The 22541-nt window shown below is 41.6% G+C and overlaps 1 protein-coding gene across 1 annotated transcript in view; it reads right to left on the bottom strand.

Annotated features, from left to right (window-relative positions):
- The window catches only part of CFAP54 (cilia and flagella associated protein 54), a 527562-nt gene that overhangs the window by 286326 nt on the left and 218695 nt on the right, over positions 1–22541 (bottom strand). Inside the window, exons 28-29 of the mRNA XM_089651915.1 lie at positions 19666–19827; positions 6796–6901 (exon numbers count right to left, since the gene is read on the bottom strand). Coding sequence (XP_089508041.1) covers positions 6796–6901; positions 19666–19827 — 268 coding nt within the window. The remainder of the gene's footprint in view (positions 1–6795; positions 6902–19665; positions 19828–22541) is intronic.

Here is a 22541-nt window from a genome sequence, read left to right as displayed (position 1 = left end):
CTAAGTGACAGCTAGAGTAGTTGTAGAGTGTTTATCTGTGTTCTTCTGTATGAGTGGTAATGACTACGACTGAGTGGATAGATCCACTTTAACTGCATTTTGAACTGGACCTGACCCTTCCACGGTAAACCTGTTTACATGCAGACTACAAGTTACCAGGTCACCGGCCATCTTGGAACTTGGCTTCCCAGTCTCACTGCTGTCTAGAGCTCAGCAGTTACCTGGACTCACTGGGGATTTCACTTGTATTTACTAAGAGAGTGTATGGAGAAGTTTGAGCTAGAATCCCATGCCATGTGTCCTTTTAAAAAGGTACCTAAATAACGCAGTATACGATTTTTATTTTTTTTTTACTAAGACAATGATGGAAATCCCACCCTATAATTTCCTGTGCAACCAACCAGTAAATAAAAGTGGGATTTCCTCAGGGTCCTCTACATTGCTGAGGTCATTGAGGGATTGGGAATCAACAACCAGGGACACAGTGCATATCCACAATTGAACTGTAAAGCTGGCCATAAATGGTTTGAATCTCACCAGGTTCACCATGGACTGGCTGAGATTCAAAACATCTATGGGCAGGCTGATTGTACCCAATTTTTGGTTGCAGGAAAGAAAATCATACCATCAATGGCTAGCTTAAATGGTCTAAAAGGCAGATAGCATATATCCACCTGGCAAAGTGAATCTCAGGCTTTGATTGTCCATGTCACTAGCCCAGCAGATTTTCTGAGATTTGGTCATCAGTAGTAGAAACCTAACCTTGCGATGTAAGTTGTGGAAACCGGTTCTGCGAGTTGAATCTGATATATGCGTATTTTAAAGAATCTGTGGTTGGTAAAGTTGTATAGTTCTATGTGTCTTTTTTAAACTGCTGCTTGTTAGGTTTGTGATGTTGCAGTACAGATACAGTAAGCTGCTTTTCTATATTGGAAAAAATGTATGACATTTTTTAAATTAGGTAACCAAGCGTTCACAAGGTATTTTCTTACCTGCTAGAGAGCATGCAAGTAAAAAATTAATAGTGATAAAGGAACAGAAGAACTGACCATAAATTATTAAATTTAGACACTCAAACATGTCTGGGTATTTGAAGAAGTAAAGATAACCAGTTTTGATGTCATACCCTTTTTTCCACATACAGTATGTATCTAAATTAGTTAGTTTGAAGAATGGTAGCCCTGTTCTATCAAGGATAACAGAGACTTAGCAATGCAAAGTTGGAATTATTACATATGGGTTTTTTTCCTCTAAAGAGAGAAAATTTAAGGCAAAGCAAGCTAACTGTATAAAGCACATTGGTGCAACAAGCATTTTTTCAGAGACTTCTAAATAAGAGCCTTCAAAAACAGTAGAAAAATTTAAATCAAATGAATTTATGTTATTTATTTTGCAAAATTATACTGGAATACTTTACATTCCTGTTAAAGAAGGTGAACTGCTTATTATTTTGCTGTTTTAGTGTTTACTCTGATCGTCAGCCTTCTTTATGCTTTTCATATCATTTCAGAGTTGTGGAGTGTGTGTTATGGAAATGAGCTCAAAGTTCCTAGAGATCAGTCAAGATGAAATACCAAGTAGTGGACTTCTATTTGCTGTTTAGCAGTCACCAGATTTCCACTACTGGAATTACAATATGCAGGGCAGAGCTGTCAGAACAAAAGATTCATCCCTAAAGCGCTCAGGAAGGAAGATGCATTATGAGAAAAGATTGTGCAGGAAGAGATTATTAAAAATAACAGCAATTTAATATTCATTTCTTCATACCGCTCAGGGCTGTCTTGCTTAACACTACCAATAAGCTATTATATCAATACAAAAATGGTCAATTCAAACCATGTTAGGACTTTTTTCCCTGTCAGTAAGCAATCATGTAATTTATTTGCCTTGTATATTTAATAATATGCAAATACTTTGGTTATTATTATCAATACTTTGTTTTAATGTTGTACTTTCTCTAGTGTGCTATTTATGTTGGAAGGTTTACAATTTAAATCTGCTGACCAATCAAAACCACCCAAAAGTTTAGGTTGTTACCTTTGCTTCGTCTATGCTCTAGTCTGGCATGCAGGGTTTTACTATTAAAAGCAATAAAAGATTTTGCTGGAAAGAAATTTTTATAACCTTGGAAGAGCAACATAATCAGTAACATGTGACTATGGTTAGTCTAATTAATAAGGCAAACCACTATGCAGACAGCACAACTACATCCTCAACCCTCACTGCAGCAGCATAGCTTGGTCAAGAACACACCCCCATCTTGATGACTAGCAATAAAGAATCAGCAGTACCATATTTTTAAGACATCTCTCTGGTCTCTTATACTGTCAGCATGTTTTCTATCAGCACAAATGCAGAACGGCAGAGCCTGACTGGCTGCTAGGTGCTGTCCCTCGCTCTGTTTATTAGAGTGTTACTGTTAAAAGGAGCTGATATAAAACAACTTCAGGTACTTACACTAGTTTTGAAAATACATTTACTGATTTTGTTAATGAATTACTAACTACATGAATTGGTGTTTTAAATAATATACTATGGGGGAGATTTACTAAAACTGTTGCACACAGAATCTGGTGCAGTTGTGCATAGTAACCAATCAGCTTTTAATGTCAGCTTGTTCAATTAAGCGTTCACAATAAATCCTGGAAGCTGATTGGGTACTATGTACAGCTGCACCAGATTCTGTGTGCACCAGCTTTAGTAAATGTCCCCTTGTTCATTTCATATGTCAAAGATGTCAGATACACCTAAAGGTTGCAAAAGAACTGTCACTCCATTGTCAGCTTTAGCATTTGCTCTTCTTAAACTTTGGTGTCTATGTATACACATCAGACAAATGTGCAAGTTCTTTATTTCAGTTACATATTCCTATTTAATTAATATATAAAATAACCTTATACCGCATGCCTTCATTTCATTAAGCAAACATAAATTTATGCAATGAATTACAATTTGTTGGTTCAAAATACCACAATCGTGGGATATGACCACAGCCAAGGTTTTATATTTACTTTATTGAAAGGAAAATATTAAGGTTATTTCCAGTCTCATGCCAATAAAATTTAAATCTACCCTTTTTTATAATTTAATGACTAGAGTGTAAACTGACTTAATTAATTTATCATATGCTTCAGCAACCAACTTGCATAATTAGCTGATTAAGATGCATATCTCATTGATTTAGTTATACACTTGTTAATTTAATTGCCACAAGTTAGGCTAATTACATTTAGGAGAGTCCCCATAGTTAGATATTGTCCTTTGTTTAGGAATATATAGGATATTAGGGAAATTATAGCCAGAAATTGCTTGGCAGAGAATATAAGTATAGTATTCTTAATGCCACACAGTGTACAAAGCTGTTTATTCAATGGATCATAGAATTAGGGGAATGAAAGTGATTTCTGTCTACATATAGATTAACACAAGTACATGTATTCATTGTTCTCATGAAAGTTATTACTAAAATTTATATTCAGCTCTGTTACATGTGTGCAACAAACTCTTTCTGTATTAAAGTGTTACTAAACCCTTCATTTATTCATAGTTTCTATGTTATGTATTGTCAAGGTAGTTATGGCTCCTTATATTTCAATGCTATGTCTAATGCTTCTGGTTTTCATATGTCACTGGATCTGTGCATCCATGGTTTAACACTGTATACCATGTTGATTGTATCTTCCTTTCTTCAAGATCCTGTAAGCATTGTTCCCATTTTTAATTTTCTTTCACAATAAAAGTTGTTTGGATTTTAATTAAAAAAAAAAAAAATTTTTAGAAGGGGTTCCCTGGGATCGCAAAGTTGCTTCAAGGGTTCCTCTGTGTTGAAAAGGTTGAGAAAGCCTGCACTCATTCTCTCTTTTCTTACCACATACCTTTGTTTTTAAGCCAATGTTCAATATTGGTATATTTAGAGTACAACACACTTAGGGATGTTTAAAATACTCTTAAAGTTTTCTATCTTCTGTACTAACAGGTCAACTGTCCTTCCATTGAAGTAGATGCACAAAGTCCATAATTCAGACAATACTGCAGCTAGGTGCACAGCAGGGCTCACTAGAGAGCTGGATGCACTCTTCTATTCTCCAGTTGGAGAAACAAACCAAGTGTGTCATGCTCCCAAGTTTAGTTTGGTATGCTGACACCTTAAGACAGGAGTGTCAAACTGGTGGCCCTCCAGCTGTTGCAAAACTACAAGTCCCATCATGCCTCTGCCTTTGGGAGTCATACTTGTAACTATCAATCTTGCAATGCCTCATGGGAATTGTAGCTTGGCAACAGCTGGAGGGCACCAGTTTGACACCCGTGCCTTAAGAGTTCCCTTCACTGGAACTAAGGGGCCAAGCCCAACCCCTGAGAAACAACCGCACACCATAATCCCCCCTTCCACCAAACTTTACACCTGGCACAATGCAGTCAGGCAAGTATCATTCTCTTGGTAACCGTAAAACTCACGCATGTCCATCAGACAGAGAAGCGTGATTCATCACTCTAGAGAACATGTCTCCACTGCTCTAGAGTCCAGTGGTGGCATGCTTTACATCACTGCATCCGACACTTTGCATTGCACTTGGTGATGTAAGGCTTGGATGCAGCTGCTCGGCCATGGAAACCCATTCCATGAAGCTCTCTCTGCACTATTGTTGTGCTAATCTGAAGGCCACATGAAGTTTGGAGGTCATTAGCTATTGACTCTACACACAGTTGGCGATTTCTGTGAACTGTGCGCTTTAGCATGCGCTGACCCTGCTCTGTCATTCTACATGGCCTACCATTTGGTGGCTGAGTTGCTGTTGTTCCCAGTTGCTTTCACTTTGTTATATTACCACTAACAGTTGACCATGGAATATTTAGTAGCAAGGAAATTTCACGGATGGACTTATTGCACAGGTGGAAACCTATCACGGTAGCACGCTTGAATTCACTGAGCTCCTGAGAGTGACCCATTCTTTCACAAATGTTTGTAGAAGCAGTCTGCATGCCTAGGTGCTTGATTTTATACATCTGTGGCCATAGAGGTTATTGGAACACCTGATTCCTATGATTTGGAGGGGTGTCCCAATACTTTTGGCAATATAGTGTATATCTCTCAACTGAGCAGGTCTCCAACTCATCAGGTGCCCTTTCTCACAATTAGAGCATAACTTAACCCATCAAAGTATAAAAATACAGAGAGAAGCACAAGGCCAAAATCATATAAAAGATTCCAAGATAATTTTATTGTTGATCAAAAAAGTGATATAAAAAATGACAGCTTGTTTCAGGGACAACATCACTGCCACTTCATCAGGGCTCGCTCAACATAAATTATATGGACTCAGGGAAACCAGTCACCTCACAGAACTGTTTTAGAACTAGTAATAAACTCAGTATTAACCACTTTGCGCCGGCCGCATGCAAATGTGCGGCCTCCCGGCGTCTGGGCCTAGATGCCGAGCAGCCGAACATTTGCGTTCTTGTAACAAAACCATATGTGCTGAGAGCGAGTGCCCTGCGGTAAGGTCGGCTATAGACGGATCACTCGATTCCCCCACCAACGCAGTCAGTGTTGATGAGGGAAATCCTCCCTACTGAGCTTTTGTGTTCTCCTGACGGGGGGGAGCCGCCCCCCCCCCCCCAGGAGGACACAGTGATTAATGCTAGCAGCTATGATAGCTGCTAGCAATAACCACATGAAAAATCCAACAAGCTGATTGTATTGAAGTTGACCGAGCGATCAACTTGGGTATATTCAGCCTATGCCTACCCATACATGGTTAAAATCTCGGCCAGTCCCTGCTGAACCAGATGGGATTCAAACTGTGTATGGCCAGCTTAAGTGTAAAAGCTGGTACACATGGGCCACATAATGGCCGGTTCAATAGAAACCAGTCGACATTCAGCCAGTGTGTATAACAGTCTGTCCAGCTTTTGTCAAACAGGCATGCTGTAAAACCAGCAGTCGATTGACATCTGATCAGCGCTTGCAGCCAATAGCCAATGACTGGTGATCGCTGTAAAAACACAGCAAGCTAGTACTAGTACAGCAAGCTGAATTGTTTTTTTTTCATGCAGCCCACTGGGTTGAACAGAAAAAGAACTACCTGTGTGTACCAGGCTTAAGCTTTCCGTAAAGGATTTCCAGTCACTTTGGTTAGATTTCCTCTTGATTCCAGTTAGGAAATAAAGGGAAATCTCCTTAACAGGAAACAGGTGACGGGTTTTAACCATTCCCTATGACATTAAAAAATACACTCTAATGTAGAATCTAAGATAGAGTTAAGGTTTGAGTAAGGTTTTCATTGTTGTATCCCCACTAGAAGTTGTTTTCTCATTTCTAGTCCCAGAGACACAACAAAAGGCAAGATCTCCCAAAGGGGAAATTAAACTTTTGCCAATTGTTACACTCTGTTTTTCTATCAACTTCAACAGAAACTTCAAAGGAATTTTCCTTATGGGGTATCAGACACAACTAACAGCCCACAAATATATTACTTTGTATATGGATCTGGTGACAGGCAGATAAAAAAGAAATTGAAAGGGCTCTCCCCAACAAAAATCAGACAGAAAAAAGAAGAAAAAAACATTGAGGGTTTAACCCTATTCAAAAAATGCTTGGCTTGGATTCCACTTTAAGTATTGATGCATATTAAACTTGAACTAAAAAAATCAGATACTCATATTACAGTATACTGTAAATCCAGTTTCCATGGGTTACCTCATTATACACAGTCACTGTTGTTTAAGGTGCATTCTTAAATAGGCCTGCATGTTTGTATTTAACAAAGCACCGTAGTTTAGGTAGAAATAACTTACCTGGTTGTGTCAACTTTAGAAGATTTTGTTCCAGGGCAGTCAACTGTTCATTGACTTTTTCTGCAAGAATTAGTTTCTTTTTCTGATGCTTTTTGGGAAAGGACACCTACACATCAAGAAACAAAACAGTTAAACTTTGCAGAGAATATTGCATAAAATGAATTTGTCAGGTGGATTCAATTCCAATATTTATTCAATACATCACATCATTATGTTATCATGAAGTGCACACCCAACCCCTAGGGATATCCTTCTCCAGTGTTAAGAGGTCTGTGCTGGTCCTCATCATTCTATCCACTGCTGCGCCATTTTCTACTTGTCATCTTTCGGCCTGGTGTCTTCTCTGTTCAGCTATTGGATGCATGAGCTCTGGAATAACATCATCCAAGGACCTAGCTTCAATACAGAGTACCTTACAGATGCTGGTAGTGTACACTGTGCATGCGCTGCAGACAGGGGAGGACTGACCATTTGGAAACTCGGGCACTGCCCGAGGGCCCGGGGTCAGTAGCGGGCCCCATGAGATGCCCCTGGTACCTTTTTCATAGGCTTTTCTGAGTTTGGGCAAGAACACAGGGGCCCCATGATCCCCTATTGCCCAGGGGCCCCATGAGTTGTCAGTCTGCCCCTGGCTACAGACAAGTACACACAGAACAAATTTGCTAGCTAGGTTGAAGTAACAAAGAAAGTTTTGTTCTACCAAAAAAAAACGCTAGCTTCTAGTTGTGTCTTTAATTCGCTAGTTGTGTCTTTAATTCAAGAAATATAAATGGATCAGTTCTGAATAGTATAGGCTTATTAACCACTTCCCGTCTGGCCCATGTATATAAACAGCCGGATGGGGGCAGTGCAGGAGTGGGTTGCCGTTCATAAACGGCGCCCGTCATTTTGGACTGTTCGCGCTCCCTGGGAACACCGATCACTGTACGGGACCTCTGTGTGAGGTCCCGATCATGTGATCATTGATTGGCCAATCAGTGATCACATGAATAGTAGTAAGCAAGATTTCACTTCTGACATCATTGTTTACTACGTGTGAAATCTGTGAATGATCACAGAGGTCACATGGTACAAGGCTATTCACAACAGCCTTGTACCATGTGACAAGCTGTGACCAATCACAGCTCACACAGTATTTCTCAATGGCTGCAAGAATGCAGTCAGAGAGAAGGAGAAATTATTGCTTTTACAGCCTTTATGGGTGTAAAAGCAATCAGTGTAAAAAAAAAAATCTTCACCCCTCCAGAAGTAGTGCAGTGTCACTAGGGTGACAGTATGTGTCAGGGCCTGGACTTGAACCTGGGACTTCTACTGTGTCAGGCAGTAACTCTACTCACTGAGCTACCTAGGATGCTGGACAACACTTTGCCTCATCTATTGGATAATCCTGCCTTGTGCCTTGTTTGCTCTTTACCCTTGAACTCCTTGCTCCTCCCATGAACTTCCTATATAAGCCATGTCCTTGGACTTCCTCCTTGCCAGATTATTGTGCCTTTCCAGCCAATATCCTGCTACTGTTCCTGCTGCTGTCTACACCTCCGCTACTGACCTTTGTCTTGTTCCTGACCACGATTGATCTGCTACCATTTGTGACCGACCCTTGGCTTGGGACCGACTCTGCTTTCGTCTGATCCCTAACCTGTTGATCCGCTATTGGTTCCCAGTCTGCTCATTCCCTGGTGGGGTGATCCTGAGATCTGCGACCTGGTATTAACACGCAGCCCAATCCATCTCCACCATTAGGAGCTCTGGTGAATACCGGTTAATACTTAGACCCCGCACCTCAGGTGAGCCTGCGTCATTCCCAGGGGGATCCGCTGGTGTATCTATCCTGCTGGTTCCAGGTAAGCCTTTTACTGCTATAGCAACTGGTCTCTGAACCTGACCTTACACCGTGACAGAATAATCTGGCCCACACATGGAGGCCGCTATAGCAAATGCCATGGCTCCTGTCAGGCAGCAAATTTCAGAGCTACAAGAGTTTGGTGTTACCTACCAAAAGAAATTTGCTGAACTGCAAAGTGTAGTAGAGGGGCAACAGGAAGAGATCCATGCTCTGCAGACACGATTGCTGGACATGTGCTCCCGCGATGTTGCTAATACACGCATGCCTCTGCCACTCAAGTTCAATGGAGACCGCCGCCACTACAGGGGTTTCCTTAACCAATGCCGCATTTATTTCCAGATGCAACCTGCTGCATTTAATACTGAGAGGCAGAAGGTATTGTTTGTTATAAACCTCCTGACTGAGGAAGCCCTAGCTTGGGCCTCTCCCTATATAGAGCAAAACAATGCAATGTTAAACAGTTTTGCGACTTTTGTGACTGCAATGAACCAGGTCTTTGATGATCCCAACCGCTGCGCTACCGCTGAAGCAAAGCTGCATAGTTTGAGGCAGGGTAGACACCCTGTTGCGGAGTATACAACTGAATTTCAGCAAAAGAGTCAGTTCCGGCAGGGGCTCTCTGAACAGGTGAAGGATGAGCTCGCCAGAGTAGAGACTCCTAACGATCTTGAGGAGTTCATCCAATTATGCATTCGGACTGACCAGAGACTGACAGAAAGAAGAAAGGAGAGATTGGGAAGTAATGGTGGCATGCGTTTTTCTGCTAATCAGTTCAGTCAGAAGGATTTAAACATTTCTTCAGATTATAACACACCTGAACCTATGCAAGTAGATACTGTTAAAAGATCAATTTCTACTCAAGAGAAGGAGAGAAGACGTTTGGAGAATTTATGTTTATACTGTGGGGACTCTGGGCATTACGCAGTCAATTGTCCTAATAAAGTCAAAGGAACAATTGCTGCGACTGATGTTATCCTGCCTGAACGCATAAATTCAATTACCCAGTCTATCTCCCCATTGATCGATGAAGAAAATAAAGTTGGTCCTAAACAGTCTCATTTTGTTGTCCCTATCAAACTTTTTACTGAGGGCCATGAAATTCCTTGTTCTGCTATGCTGGACTCTGGGGCTGGGGGAAACTTTATGGACATAGAGTTTGCCCACAATAATATTATTCTCAGGAGAAACAAATCTGCCCCTATTGATATGGAGACAGTTGATGGTTCACCTTTATCATCAGGACCAGTTACTCATGAAACAGTTCCTCTAGTACTCCAATTTCAGGCTGACCATTTTGAGACCATCAGCTTTCAGCTGATTACATCACCTAAATTTCCTGTCATCCTGGGCATCCCTTGGTTTACTACCCATAATCCCTTCATCAACTGGGGAGCACGGACCATAAATTTTACATCCCCGCATTGTGAGGAACATTGTAGGAAACCATGTGCTACAAGTTTTCTACCAATCAGGAAATCACAGGCTGATATGGTAACTACACAGTCATATGACAATCTGCCTCCACAATACCATGAGTTTCGAGACGTCTGAAAAATGCGGATCAACTACCTCCTCATCGTCCATATGATTGTCCCATTGAACTGCTTCCAGGAGCAGATATACCATTCAGCCGCATTTTCAATTTATCAGAACCTGAGTTAAAGGTGCTAAGGGAGTGGCTTGATGAGAATTTGGAGAAGGGCTTTATCAGACCCTCAACATCTCCTGCAGGAGCAGCCCTGTTCTTTGTTGAGAAAAAGGACTCCACCTTGCGTCCATGCATTGATTTTAGGGGCTTGAATAAAATCACTGGTAAAAACCGTTACCCACTCCCTTTAATCGCAGAGATGTTGGAAAGACTCCGCTCTGCCAAAGTCTTCACAAAACTTGACTTACGGGGGGCATATAACCTGGTACGCATGCGTCAAGGCGACGAATGGAAGACTGCCTCTAGAACCAGATATGGACACTTTGAGTCCCTAGTTATGCCTTTTGGCCTATGTAATGCTCCCGCGACTTTTCAGCACTTCATAAATGATGTGTTTCGAGATTTGTTGGACCAGTTTGTTATTGCTTATCTGGACGATATCCTCATCTTTTCGGACAACCTGGTGGAGCATCGCAAGCATGTCTGCACTGTATTCAAAAGGTTAAGGATGAACCGACTTTACATCAAACTGGAGAAGTGTGAGTTTGCACGAGCCCAGATCCAGTTCTTGGGATATATCGTTTCTTCAGAAGGAGTGAGCATGGATCCTGAAAAGATCAAGGCAGTGGTGGATTGGACTGCCCCTGGAAACGTTAAGGAAATACAACGATTTATTGGATTTGCAAACTTTTATAGGAAATTCATAAGAAACTTCTCTAAGGTAATAGCACCAATTACACAGCTGACAAAGAAAGGAGTGCCCTTTGCATGGTCAACTGAGGCACAAACTGCTTTTAGTAAGCTAAAGACTCTCTTCACATCTGCACCAATATTGGTACATCCTGATCCTGAGCTACCATTTATTGTGGAAGTGGATGCCTCAGACTCCGCCGTGGGAGCTATCATTTCTCAGCGACGAGGAGAAAAAATGCAGCTTCATCCCTGTGCTTATTTTTCTCGTTTGATGTCATCTGCTGAAAGGAATTATGACATTGGGAATAAGGAGTTGCTGGCAATTAGGGAAGCCTTTTCCAAATGGAGGCATCTGTTGGAAGGGGCTAAGCATCCTGTGACTGTCTTCACGGATCATAAAAATCTAGAATTCATCCGTTCTGCCAAGAGATTGTCTTCTAGACAAGCACGTTGGTCACTGTTCTTTTCCAGGTTCAATTTTATTATCTCATATCGACCTGGGTCAAGAAACGGAAAGGCTGATGCCTTATCACGAATGTCGTCTGGGCCTCTCCAGGAGAACACTTCTGAATGCACAATCCTGCCTCAAAAGAACTTTCTAGGGGCCACAAGTCCTAAGGCATTCTTGAATCTTCTTAAAGAGGGGTATGAGAATGACCCACTTCTCAATCATCCACCTACGGACATTAACCTGACTTATAAGAATGGCTTTTGGATTCAAGGACATCATCTTTATGTACCTGAATCTGTTCGGGTGGAAGCTCTCAAGTTGGTTCATGATTCCAAACTTGCTGGGCATTTTGGAGTCGCTAAGACCGAAGAACTATTATCACGTTCCTTTTGGTGGCCGGGGTACAAGAAAGATGTCAAACGCTATGTGACCTCATGCTTGATCTGTGCACGCAATAAGATTCCCCGAGCCTCCCCTTTGGGGTTGCTTCAGCCACTCCCTGTTCCATCAAGACCATGGGGGTCTATTTCTATGGATTTTGTGGTGGATTTACCTCCCTCAAAAGGAATGACCACCATTTTGGTAGTGGTTGACCGTCTCACTAAAATGGCCCATTTTGTTCCAGTTAAGGGGGTGCCCACTGCTGAACAGACTGCTGAACTGATGGTTCGAGAAATCTTTAAACTGCATGGAATCCCTGATGATGTGGTGTCTGACAGAGGTGTGCAGTTTACTTCGAAATTCTGGAGAAGTTTTTGCTCAGCCTTAGGTGTTACAATTAATCTGTCCTCTGCTTTTCATCCCCAGTCTAATGGTCAGACTGAGAGAACTAATCAAACAATGGAACAGTATCTTCGATGCTTTGTCACTTATCTTCAGGATGACTGGGTGGACTGTCTTCCCACTGCAGAGTTTGCATACAACAATTCTAAACATAGTTCCACCTCTCAAAGTCCTTTTTACTTAAACGCCGGTTACCATCCAGTTTTTATTCCTGATCTCCCTATCACAACTCCAATCCCTGCTGTTACCAATAGACTAACTACCTTTGCAGGAGATTCAAGAGAAATTGATTGAGACTTTGAGGGAAGCTCAGGAGTATTACAAAAAGTCTGCAGACAGACACCGGAGAACACTTCCTACTTTTCATGTGGGTGAAAAAGTTTGGTTATCAACAAAGAATTTGAAGGTCCAGGTGCCATCTGCTAAGTTGGGTCAAAAGTTTGTGGGTCCTTTTCAGATTTCTGCCCAAATCAACCCAGTCACCTTTCGCTTACAGCTTCCGGATAGTATGAGGATTCACCCTGTTTTTCATGTATCACTACTCAAACCGTTTCAGGAAAATCCTTTCCCTGGAAGAATTTTTCCACCTTTTCCACCTGTTGAGGTACAGGGTGAAGAAGAATTTGTGGTGGAGAAAATCCTTGATTCCAGGATCTTTAGGAATAAGTTACAGTATCTGGTTCAATGGGAAGGATATGGACCAGAAGAAAATTCTTGGGAGCCTGAGGAGAATGTTCATGCTCCTAGACTAACAAGAGAATTCCACCAGAGGTTTCCACACAAGCCTAGTCCTAAGACGTCCAGAGGACGACCTGGGAGGAGGGGAGTACTGTCAGGGCCTGGACTTGAACCTGGGACTTCTACTGTGTCAGGCAGTAACTCTACTCACTGAGCTACCTAGGATGCTGGACAACACTTTGCCTCATCTATTGGATAATCCTGCCTTGTGCCTTGTTTGCTCTTTACCCTTGAACTCCTTGCTCCTCCCATGAACTTCCTATATAAGCCATGTCCTTGGACTTCCTCCTTGCCAGATTATTGTGCCTTTCCAGCCAATATCCTGCTACTGTTCCTGCTGCTGTCTACACCTCCGCTACTGACCTTTGGCTTGTTCCTGACCACGATTGATCTGCTACCATTTGTGACCGACCCTTGGCTTGGGACCGACTCTGCTTTCGTCTGATCCCTAACCTGTTGATCCGCTATTGGTTCCCAGTCTGCTCATTCCCTGGTGGGGTGATCCTGAGATCTGCGACCTGGTATTAACACGCAGCCCAATCCATCTCCACCATTAGGAGCTCTGGTGAATACCGGTTAATACTTAGACCCCGCACCTCAGGTGAGCCTGCGTCATTCCCAGGGGGATCCGCTGGTGTATCTATCCTGCTGGTTCCAGGTAAGCCTTTTACTGCTATAGCAACTGGTCTCTGAACCTGACCTTACACCGTGACAGTATGTTAAAAAAAAACATAAGATAAAAAAAAAAATAAAAATGTAAAAAACTTTTTTTTGAAAAATTATAATTTTTGGTTATAAACTAATTTGGGTTATTTTTTTTACTAAAAAGATAACTGGATACATTTTGCCCAAGATTTATGAAGAAAGATTATTTATTTGCAAAATTTTATAAGAAAAACACTTTTTAAAACATTTTTTGGACTTTTTCATTTATATAGCAAACAAAAAAAAAATACCAGTGGTGAATAAATACCACCAAAATAAAGTTTTATCGGTCTCAAAAAATTGCTAAACAATTCATATGGGTACAGTGTTGCATGACCACGCAATTGCCATTCAAAGTGTGATAGCACTGAAAGCTGAAAATTGGCCTGGACAGGAAGGGGGTAAAAGTGTCCGGACATGAAGAGGTTAATTGGTAGAAACATTCAGTAAAAATATACCAGCCCTATCACTGCCACATGCCAGCACACTTTATGTTCAATATTTTTATTGACGTTTTAACAAACATAACAGAAGATGTTAAATGGTTCAACAAGAGGACAGAATGAGAAAGATGTCATAGTAAAAATTAAACAAGCATACTGAACCCCTCCAAGTAATGGGGGGGTTTGTAGAAGTATAGATAACAGTAACATCAGAGGTATCCTAACAAATGTGTTGAACTAGTGAATGAGGCAGTTGAGAAAGTATTAAACAGAGGAAAAATAGGGGGTGGGGAGGGGGAATAACTTGGTAGGGGCGGAGGTACCAGCTTGGGGTGGGTTTGGTTAATGGGTCATATGTGTGTATGTGGATTTTTAATCAAAGTTGTATGGTGCATTTTAAGTGTTGTAACCAACGAGCCCATTGAGGGGTGAACTTATGTTGGGAGAAGTTATTTGAAAATGACCTCATTTCCATGTCACATTGGAAATTGAGATCTCGAATCAGGGATGTAAGAGAAGGAGTATTGGTGGTGTTCCATAGTCTAGTGATGTTAATTTTCGCTGTGAAAAGTATGTGAGTGATAATATTTCGGGGGTCAATTGGAAATTTTTAATTTCCTATATGCAGGAGCGCTAAGGAGGGGTTTGGGGTAATCATGGTTCCAGATATTTCAGAGATCAGTTTGAAAACGCTATTCCAATATGATCTAAGTGATTTACAGTGCCACAGGATGTGTAGAGTGGAGCCTATTTCACCACATTGTCTCTAGCAAGAGGAAGAGTGGTTTGGATAATAGATCGAGAGTTTAACCGCGGTGAGATACCATTGGTGGAGGATTTTCAGATATAACTCCCAATGGGAGGTACACCGGGTGGATTTGTAAGCTTTTCCCAAGCTTGTGTTGTAATATTCTCTGAGAGTATTTTTTCCAATTTGTTAGGGAAGTAGAATGTAGGTGCCAGCACACTTTAAAAAGACATAGCATATTAGTAAATGAATTTCAACTAATTGTCATAACTGTAGAGTGTTAATCTTTTTAACATCTGTATAATGTTGATAGATATAAATATGTATGTACAACCATTAGAGTGTGAGCAGCCCATTTCAGGGTGCAGATCATATCCATAATGCTTCTGAGAGGTTTCAAGCATTCCCAGCATTCACTATAGAATCCTGATCATTGTAACAGCCCTCTGCTCTGACATTACATACACAGGGAAACAGATGGAAAACTTTAGAGCTGGTGTTTCCCGTTAAAAGGTACATGGAACAATAATGACACATTGCAAGAAAGTTTCGGCTCAGACTGTGACACTAATGATTATTCGTGGTATACCCATTTGAAGTAAAACATTAAATCCTTCTAGTTAAAATCTTTATTTTAGTTTAAATTAGCAGCTATGCAGGGGCAGTTTACTAAGGCCTGACATACACCAGAAGACTTAAATTACAACAGATAACAGAGCGCCAAAGGGAGCAGTAGGAAGAAAATGTTTTTATTTAAGCATAAGTTCACCTTTGTAAAAATATAATAAATGCACATCTTTGTGCAGGTAAAAATGTGCATTTATTTTTTTTTTTTACTTGGAACCTGTAAAGCATTGCACCCACGATCAGCAGATCACGTGTACCATGCAGAGCTCCCGCAAACTTGTCAGTGTATCTGTCTGCTTGTACTTCATAGGGGCAGGCAGATATACACAGACAGGAAGAGAGAATGAACTATCACAGTGCTCAACAGAGACATGGTAGTTCATTTAGAACTATAAGCTGACAGCTGTAAAGGCTGTCGGGACATGTTGTTTTTCGATTCACAAAACACCGTGAATGGATGTGGCGGCCGGACAGGTGGAGCCCCGCATGGCCATGTTTTCTTTAGATTGTGGCAGTCAGAGGGGGGAGAAGATCCACTGCTCGCTGTCAAAACAGGTACTTGGGGGGGGTGGAAGAATTGTAACATTTTACATGCTACACCCTGCATATGGGTGTAACATGTAACATGTTATATGTTACAAAAGGTGAACTTATCCTTTAAGGTTGATACAGTTGGTTATAGACTCTAAATAAAATAATTTGTTACATTTGATCATCCTATTTATTTATTCTTTTGCTACTTTATTTTTGATGCTTTTGATATATTTTCATCCATAGCATTGGCAGACACCTGTGGCCCAAGCAGCTGTATATTAACCACACTTAAATAATAAATCTGCACCAACAAAACTTTTTTTTAGATGCAGTGTTACTACCAACCCGACTTGCCAATACAGCAGAAGAATACAGAATGTGTAAACCAACATTTCATATTCTTGATATGTACCTGCTGTACCATGTACCGTATTTTCCGGCGTATAAGACGACTTTTCAACCCCTGAAAATCTGCTGAAAAGTCGGGGGTCGTCTTATACGCCGATGCGAGCCGGTGTCAGGGCGGCACTTTTTCGAGGGGTGGCGCGGCGCCGCCCCCCCCCCTCCTCCAACGGACACTAAGTACAGGGGTGGGCAGAGGGGCTGCTGTACCTTACCTGGCTCCGGTCCCACGACGATCCGGTCCAGGAAGCGCGGCTGCTCCTTCTTTCAGTTCGGCCTCTCGATGGTCACGCGGCCGCTCGGCTCCGCCTCCTCACCGGTAATTGGGCGCCAGCACTGGAAAGGCACACAGGCGACCAATCACCGGCGAGGAGGCGGAGACGAGCGGCCCCGCGAAAATCGAGCAGCCGAACTGGAAGAAGGAGCAGCTGCTCCTCTCCCCCACTGACACTAACGATGGGGCACTATTCCTCCTCCACACTGACACCAACGATGAGGCACTGTTCCTCCCCCACTGACACCAACGATGAGGCACTGTTCCTCCCCCACTGACACCAACGATGAGGCACTGTTCCTCCCCCACTGATACCAATGATGGGGCACTATTCCTCCTCCCCACTGACACCAACGATGAGGCACTATTCCTCCCCCACTGATACCAATGATGGGGCACTATTCCTCCTCCCCACTGATACCAATGATGGGGCACTATTCCTCCTCCCCACTGACACCAATGATGAGGCACGATTCTCCCCACTGATACCAATGATGGGGCACTATTCCTCCCCCACTGACACCAATGATGGGGCGCTATTCCTCCCCCACTGACACCAATGATGGGGCGCTATTCCTCCCCCACTGACACCAATGATGGGGCGCTATTCCTCCCACTGACACCAACGATGGGGAACTATTCTCCCCACTGATACCAACGATGGGGCACTATTCCTCCCACTGACACCTACGATGGGGCACTATTCCTCCCACTGATACCAACGATGGAACACTATTCCCCCCACTGATACCAGTGATGGGGCACTATTCCCCCCACTGATACCAGTGATGGGGCACTACTTCTCCTCCCCACTGACACCAACGATGGGGCACTACTTCTCCTCCCCACTGACACCAACGATGGGGCACTATTCCTCCCCACTGACACCAACGATGGGGCACTATTCTCCCCACTGATACCAACGATGGGGCGCAATTCCTCCCACTGACACCAATGATGGGGCGCAATTCCTGCCACTGACACCAATGATGGGGCGCTATTCCTCCCACTGACACCAATGATGGGGCGCAATTCCTGCCACTGATACCAATGATGGGGCGCTATTCCTCCCACTGACACCAATGATGGGGCGCTATTCCTCCCACTGACACCAATGATGGGCTGCTATTCCTCCCACTGACACCAATGATGGGCCGCTATTCCTCCCACTGACACCAATGATGGAGCACTATTCCTCCCACTGACACCAATGATGGGACACTATTCCTCCCACTGACACCAATGATGGGACACTATTCCTCCCACTGACACCAATGATGAGGCACTATTCCTCCCACTGACACTAATGATGGGACACTATTCCTCCCACTGACACCAATGATGAGGTACTATTCCTCCCACTGACACCAATGATGGGACACTATTCCTCCCACTGACACCAATGATGAGGCACTATTCCTCCCACTGACACTAATGATGGGACACTATTCCTCCCACTGACACCAATGATGAGGCACTATTCCTCCCACTGACACCAATGATGGGGCACTATTCCTCCCACTGACTAATGATGGGGCACTATTCCTCACACACTGACACTAATGATGGGGCACCATCATTGGTGTCAGTGGGAGGAATAGTGTCCCATCATTGGTATCAGTAGGAGGAATAGTGCCCCATCATTGGTGTCAGTGGATGAAATAGTGCCCCATCATTGGTGTCAGTGGGAGGAGTAGTGCCTCATCATTGGTGTCAGTGGGAGGAATAGCACCCCATCATTGGAATACCATACTGAAATAGCATACCATATTAAAATCAAATTTGATGTTTTTTTATTTGGTGTGCGTTGGAAGAGGGGTAGTCTTGTACGGCGAGTATAGCTCAAACCCTATATTTTAACAGGAAAAGTAGGGGGTCGTCTTATACGCCGGAAAATACGGTACTTATATGAAAAAGTATCCTGCCTGTTTTCTTTGCATTGCTTCCTTTGTGTGAAATCCCTGGTGTTCCTGACAGTCCCTCAGCTTTCCTGTTAAGTGACCACACTAGGTATGTGAGCACAGCATGGTCAATTTTCTAGCTGTGCTGAGAACTCCAGCTTCAATGCTCCAATGATCAGACTGGTGCTGACAACCCCCCCCCCCATAACCCCCCCCATACCCCCCCCCCCCCGCACAACCATTCAGTGTGCTGATGTTTCTTGTCCCCCAGCTCTCTAAGCTCCTTATGCAGCCAAGAACAGAAGGTGTGCGATCACTTAATAAAAAGGGAAAAATAAGATATGTATAATGTCTTTTTAGAACTATACACAAATGTTTTGCCTTTCATTTCTTTTTCAAAACGGAATTGGTTGTTTTACAAGGTGAGGGTTTACATATGCTTTAATGCTTGTTCCAGCCATGACATCATCAATCTGTAGTTACAATTGGCTATATGCTAAGCATACCTGCATTAAGCCATTAATAAACATTGTGAAAACTGGCCAAAACATTGAACCTACATCAAAAACAAAGAAAAGGTCCAGGCTATGGACTGCCATCATTGCACTGGTTATTGCCATTGTTCCATTTTTGGCAACAGGGTAGGTCTGGCAGATGACAGAAGGGCTGGTGTGTTCGAGAGTATCTTGGTATCCAATTATTTCTAGTAAATGGCGATTATTATTATACAGGATTTATATAGCGCCAACAGTTTGCTCAGCGCTTTACAATATAAAGGAAGATAATACAGCAACAATACAATTCAATACAAGAGGGATAGGAGGGCCCTGATCCTTGGAGCTTACAATCTAGGATTAAATAGTTTTTACTGGAAAACCTAATTTTGCTAAAAACACATGTAATTTCACAAAATGTATTTTTGTAATTGTAGACTATGAGAGGCAATAATGTCTCTATATTTTTTTTAACTAGAGTATTGTGCATAGTTTTGACAAAATCATAGTACAGCACCAAGATAATTTCCTGTGCTGGACATATTAAATTATGTTTCATTGTGTGAGTATTTTAAATCCATACCTTTTCTTTTTCTCCTCCATCCTTTGCTTTTTCAATGTCATCACTTAATTTCGAGTGATATGCTTGGACACAGTTTGCTGTACTTTCTGTGACATCAAGCAACTTTTTTCCAGTTTCTATTACAGATACCGCCATTTCATATTCCTCCCAAGAACGAAGCACCTGCATAAAAGTAATATGGCCAAAAAAAATAAATATTAAAAGACAAGTATTTTTCATTGAAAGTGAATCACCTTTTTTAATTTTATATATATATATAAAAAAAAATTTCACATTACCGGAAGCATTAATACACCCAATATAACTATACGGTATATTATATTATACAATATTATATTACATTGGGTGTATTTATGATTTAGGTAATGAGAATATTATATATGATTTAAAGCGGCAGCATTAATCACACACATGGGATAGTAGTTGTCAATAGCACTATCGTTTTAGTGATATTAGTTTTTTAATTTCTTAAATTTACTTTTATAATAGTATTATTTGCATGACGATATAAAAATATATATATATGCATGCAATTTAAATTGTAATGTAATGTATTGTTAATGATTTTGAAAGGAGTTTGTTATCATAAATGCCAGAATATGCATGCATAAGACAGATATCTAATTTTCACTATTGTACATCACTATTGTTACTTGCAAATAATAAAAAAAAAATCTATGACTGGCTACAGTGCACTTTATTTAAATTGACCTTCAGCCAGAAAACATTTTTCAAGTGAACCAAAAGATCCATTCTACCAGCATTTTGTTAGGTTCACTGAGTTGCTATGCATTAATGGACACTAACATGCATTGCAACCCATTAAAGCAACCCATTCATTTTGAATGCACATGGTGCAAGTTACAACGCACTTGCACCTCTTTTTCCAACACAGCACACCACAGCATACAGTGAGGGGAAATTATCAAAACTAGAGCAGCCACAATCTGAAGCAGCTATGCATGGCAACTAGTCAGGTTTAATCTTTCATTTGCAAAGCTTAACTGAATTAGTTGAAGCTGGAATTTGATTAGTTGCCATGCACAGTTGTTGCAGATTTTGCTTAACAAATTCCACCCAAAGTGTTCATACCTGTGCATATGGGGGCACTGATTATAGGGCTATATTCAAAACAAATGGTACTACAGCACAATGCACAGAAATATGTTTGTTAAGGTATAAAGATGTAAGTCCACCTTTTCTAGGTTTTATTTTTTAATTACAAATTTATTGTTTGTTCAACTTTGCACATTTATTTATTTATGACAGGTACTTCTAAAGCATTATCAATTTAAATCATGCTTTACACATATAAAGCAGACAGATGGGGATCAGATGACAGTTGGGTGGAAACAGACAGGCGGTCTGTTTCCATCCAACAGCCCATAGAAGTCAGTGGAATGTGTCTGCTCTGCATTCACATCAGTCTCTGCTCTCAAGGAGTTTACAATCTAAGGTCCCTAACTCACATTCATACATACGCACACTAGGGCCAATTTAGATAGGAGCCAATTAACCTAATAGCATGTCTTTGGAGTGTGGGAGGAAACTGGAGGACCCACAGATGTAAAATAGAGAAAAACCTCCCACGCTACCACTCTAATGTTAATTTACCAGTCTGTACGAAGCAGCTAACACCTGACTATATAACCAGATAGTGAGGATGCAATAAACGAAATGGTGCTGCGCTAAGTCAGATAAAATGAACTAAGAAAAAAATGAAATAACCCACAGAAACATAAGAGAAAAGCACATCCTATACTCAAGACGTGCCAAAGGTGAATAAAATAGAAGAAAAATATATATACAATATAAAATAATGTGAACAAATATGAAAAACAAGGAATGAACCAATAAAATGATATTTGACTGGAGCAGAAATCCACCACTGGCTAAACTGCCTGCTCACCTCCACGCTGTGACCCCAAAGGGGCAAACACACTTCAAGGTGCTCAGCCCTAAACAGATTCACAAAAGCACATCCTACACTCAAGACATGTGCCAAAGGTGAATAAAATAGAAGAAAAATATATACAGTTGCAAGAAAAAGTATGTGAACCCCTTGGGATTACGTGGAGTTTTGCATCAATTGGGCATAAAATGTGCTCTGAACGTCATCTAAGTCACAACAATAGAAAAACACAGTCTGCTGAACATAATACTACACAAACATTAGATGTTGCCATGGTTTAATTGCACATAACATGTAAACATTTACAGTGCAGGGAGGAAAAAGTATGTGAGGCCCTAGCTTAATGACTTCTCCCAGAGCTAATTGGAGCCAGGAGTGAGCCAACCTTGACTCCAATCATTGTGATGATATTGGATGTGTTGCTGACAGCTGTCCTTCCCTTAAAAAACACACACCTCTTTTGGGTTTACTGGTTTCAAGAAGCACTGTCTGATGTGAACCATGCCTCGCAGAATAGAGCTCTCAGAAGACCTACAATCAAGAATTGTTGACTTGCATGAAGCTGGAAAGGGTTACAAAAGTATCTCCAAAAGCCTTGATGTTCATGTGTCCACGGTAAGACAGACTGTCTACAAATGGAGAAAGTTTAGCACTGTTGCTACTCTCCCTAGGCGTGGTCGTCCTGTAAAAATGACTGCAAGAGCACAGCACAGAATGCTGCATGAGGTAAAGAAGAATCCCAGAGTGTCAGCTAAAGACCTACAGAAATCTCTGGCACATGCTAACATTTTTGTTGACACATCTACAATAATGAAAACATTAAACAAGAATGGAGTACATGGGAGGTCACCACGGAGGAAGCCATTGCTGTCCAAAAAGAATATTGCAGCACGTTTGAAGTTTGCAAAAGAGCACCTGGATGTTCCACAGCACTAATGGCAAAATATACTGTGGACAGATGAAA

Source organism: Staurois parvus, unplaced genomic scaffold (genome assembly GCF_062004578.1).
Source record: "Staurois parvus isolate SC_StPar_1 unplaced genomic scaffold, SC_StPar_1.0 ptg000025l, whole genome shotgun sequence".
NCBI classification, from domain to species: Eukaryota; Metazoa; Chordata; class Amphibia; order Anura; family Ranidae; genus Staurois; species Staurois parvus.
This window is presented reverse-complemented; position numbering and strand designations above follow the sequence as displayed.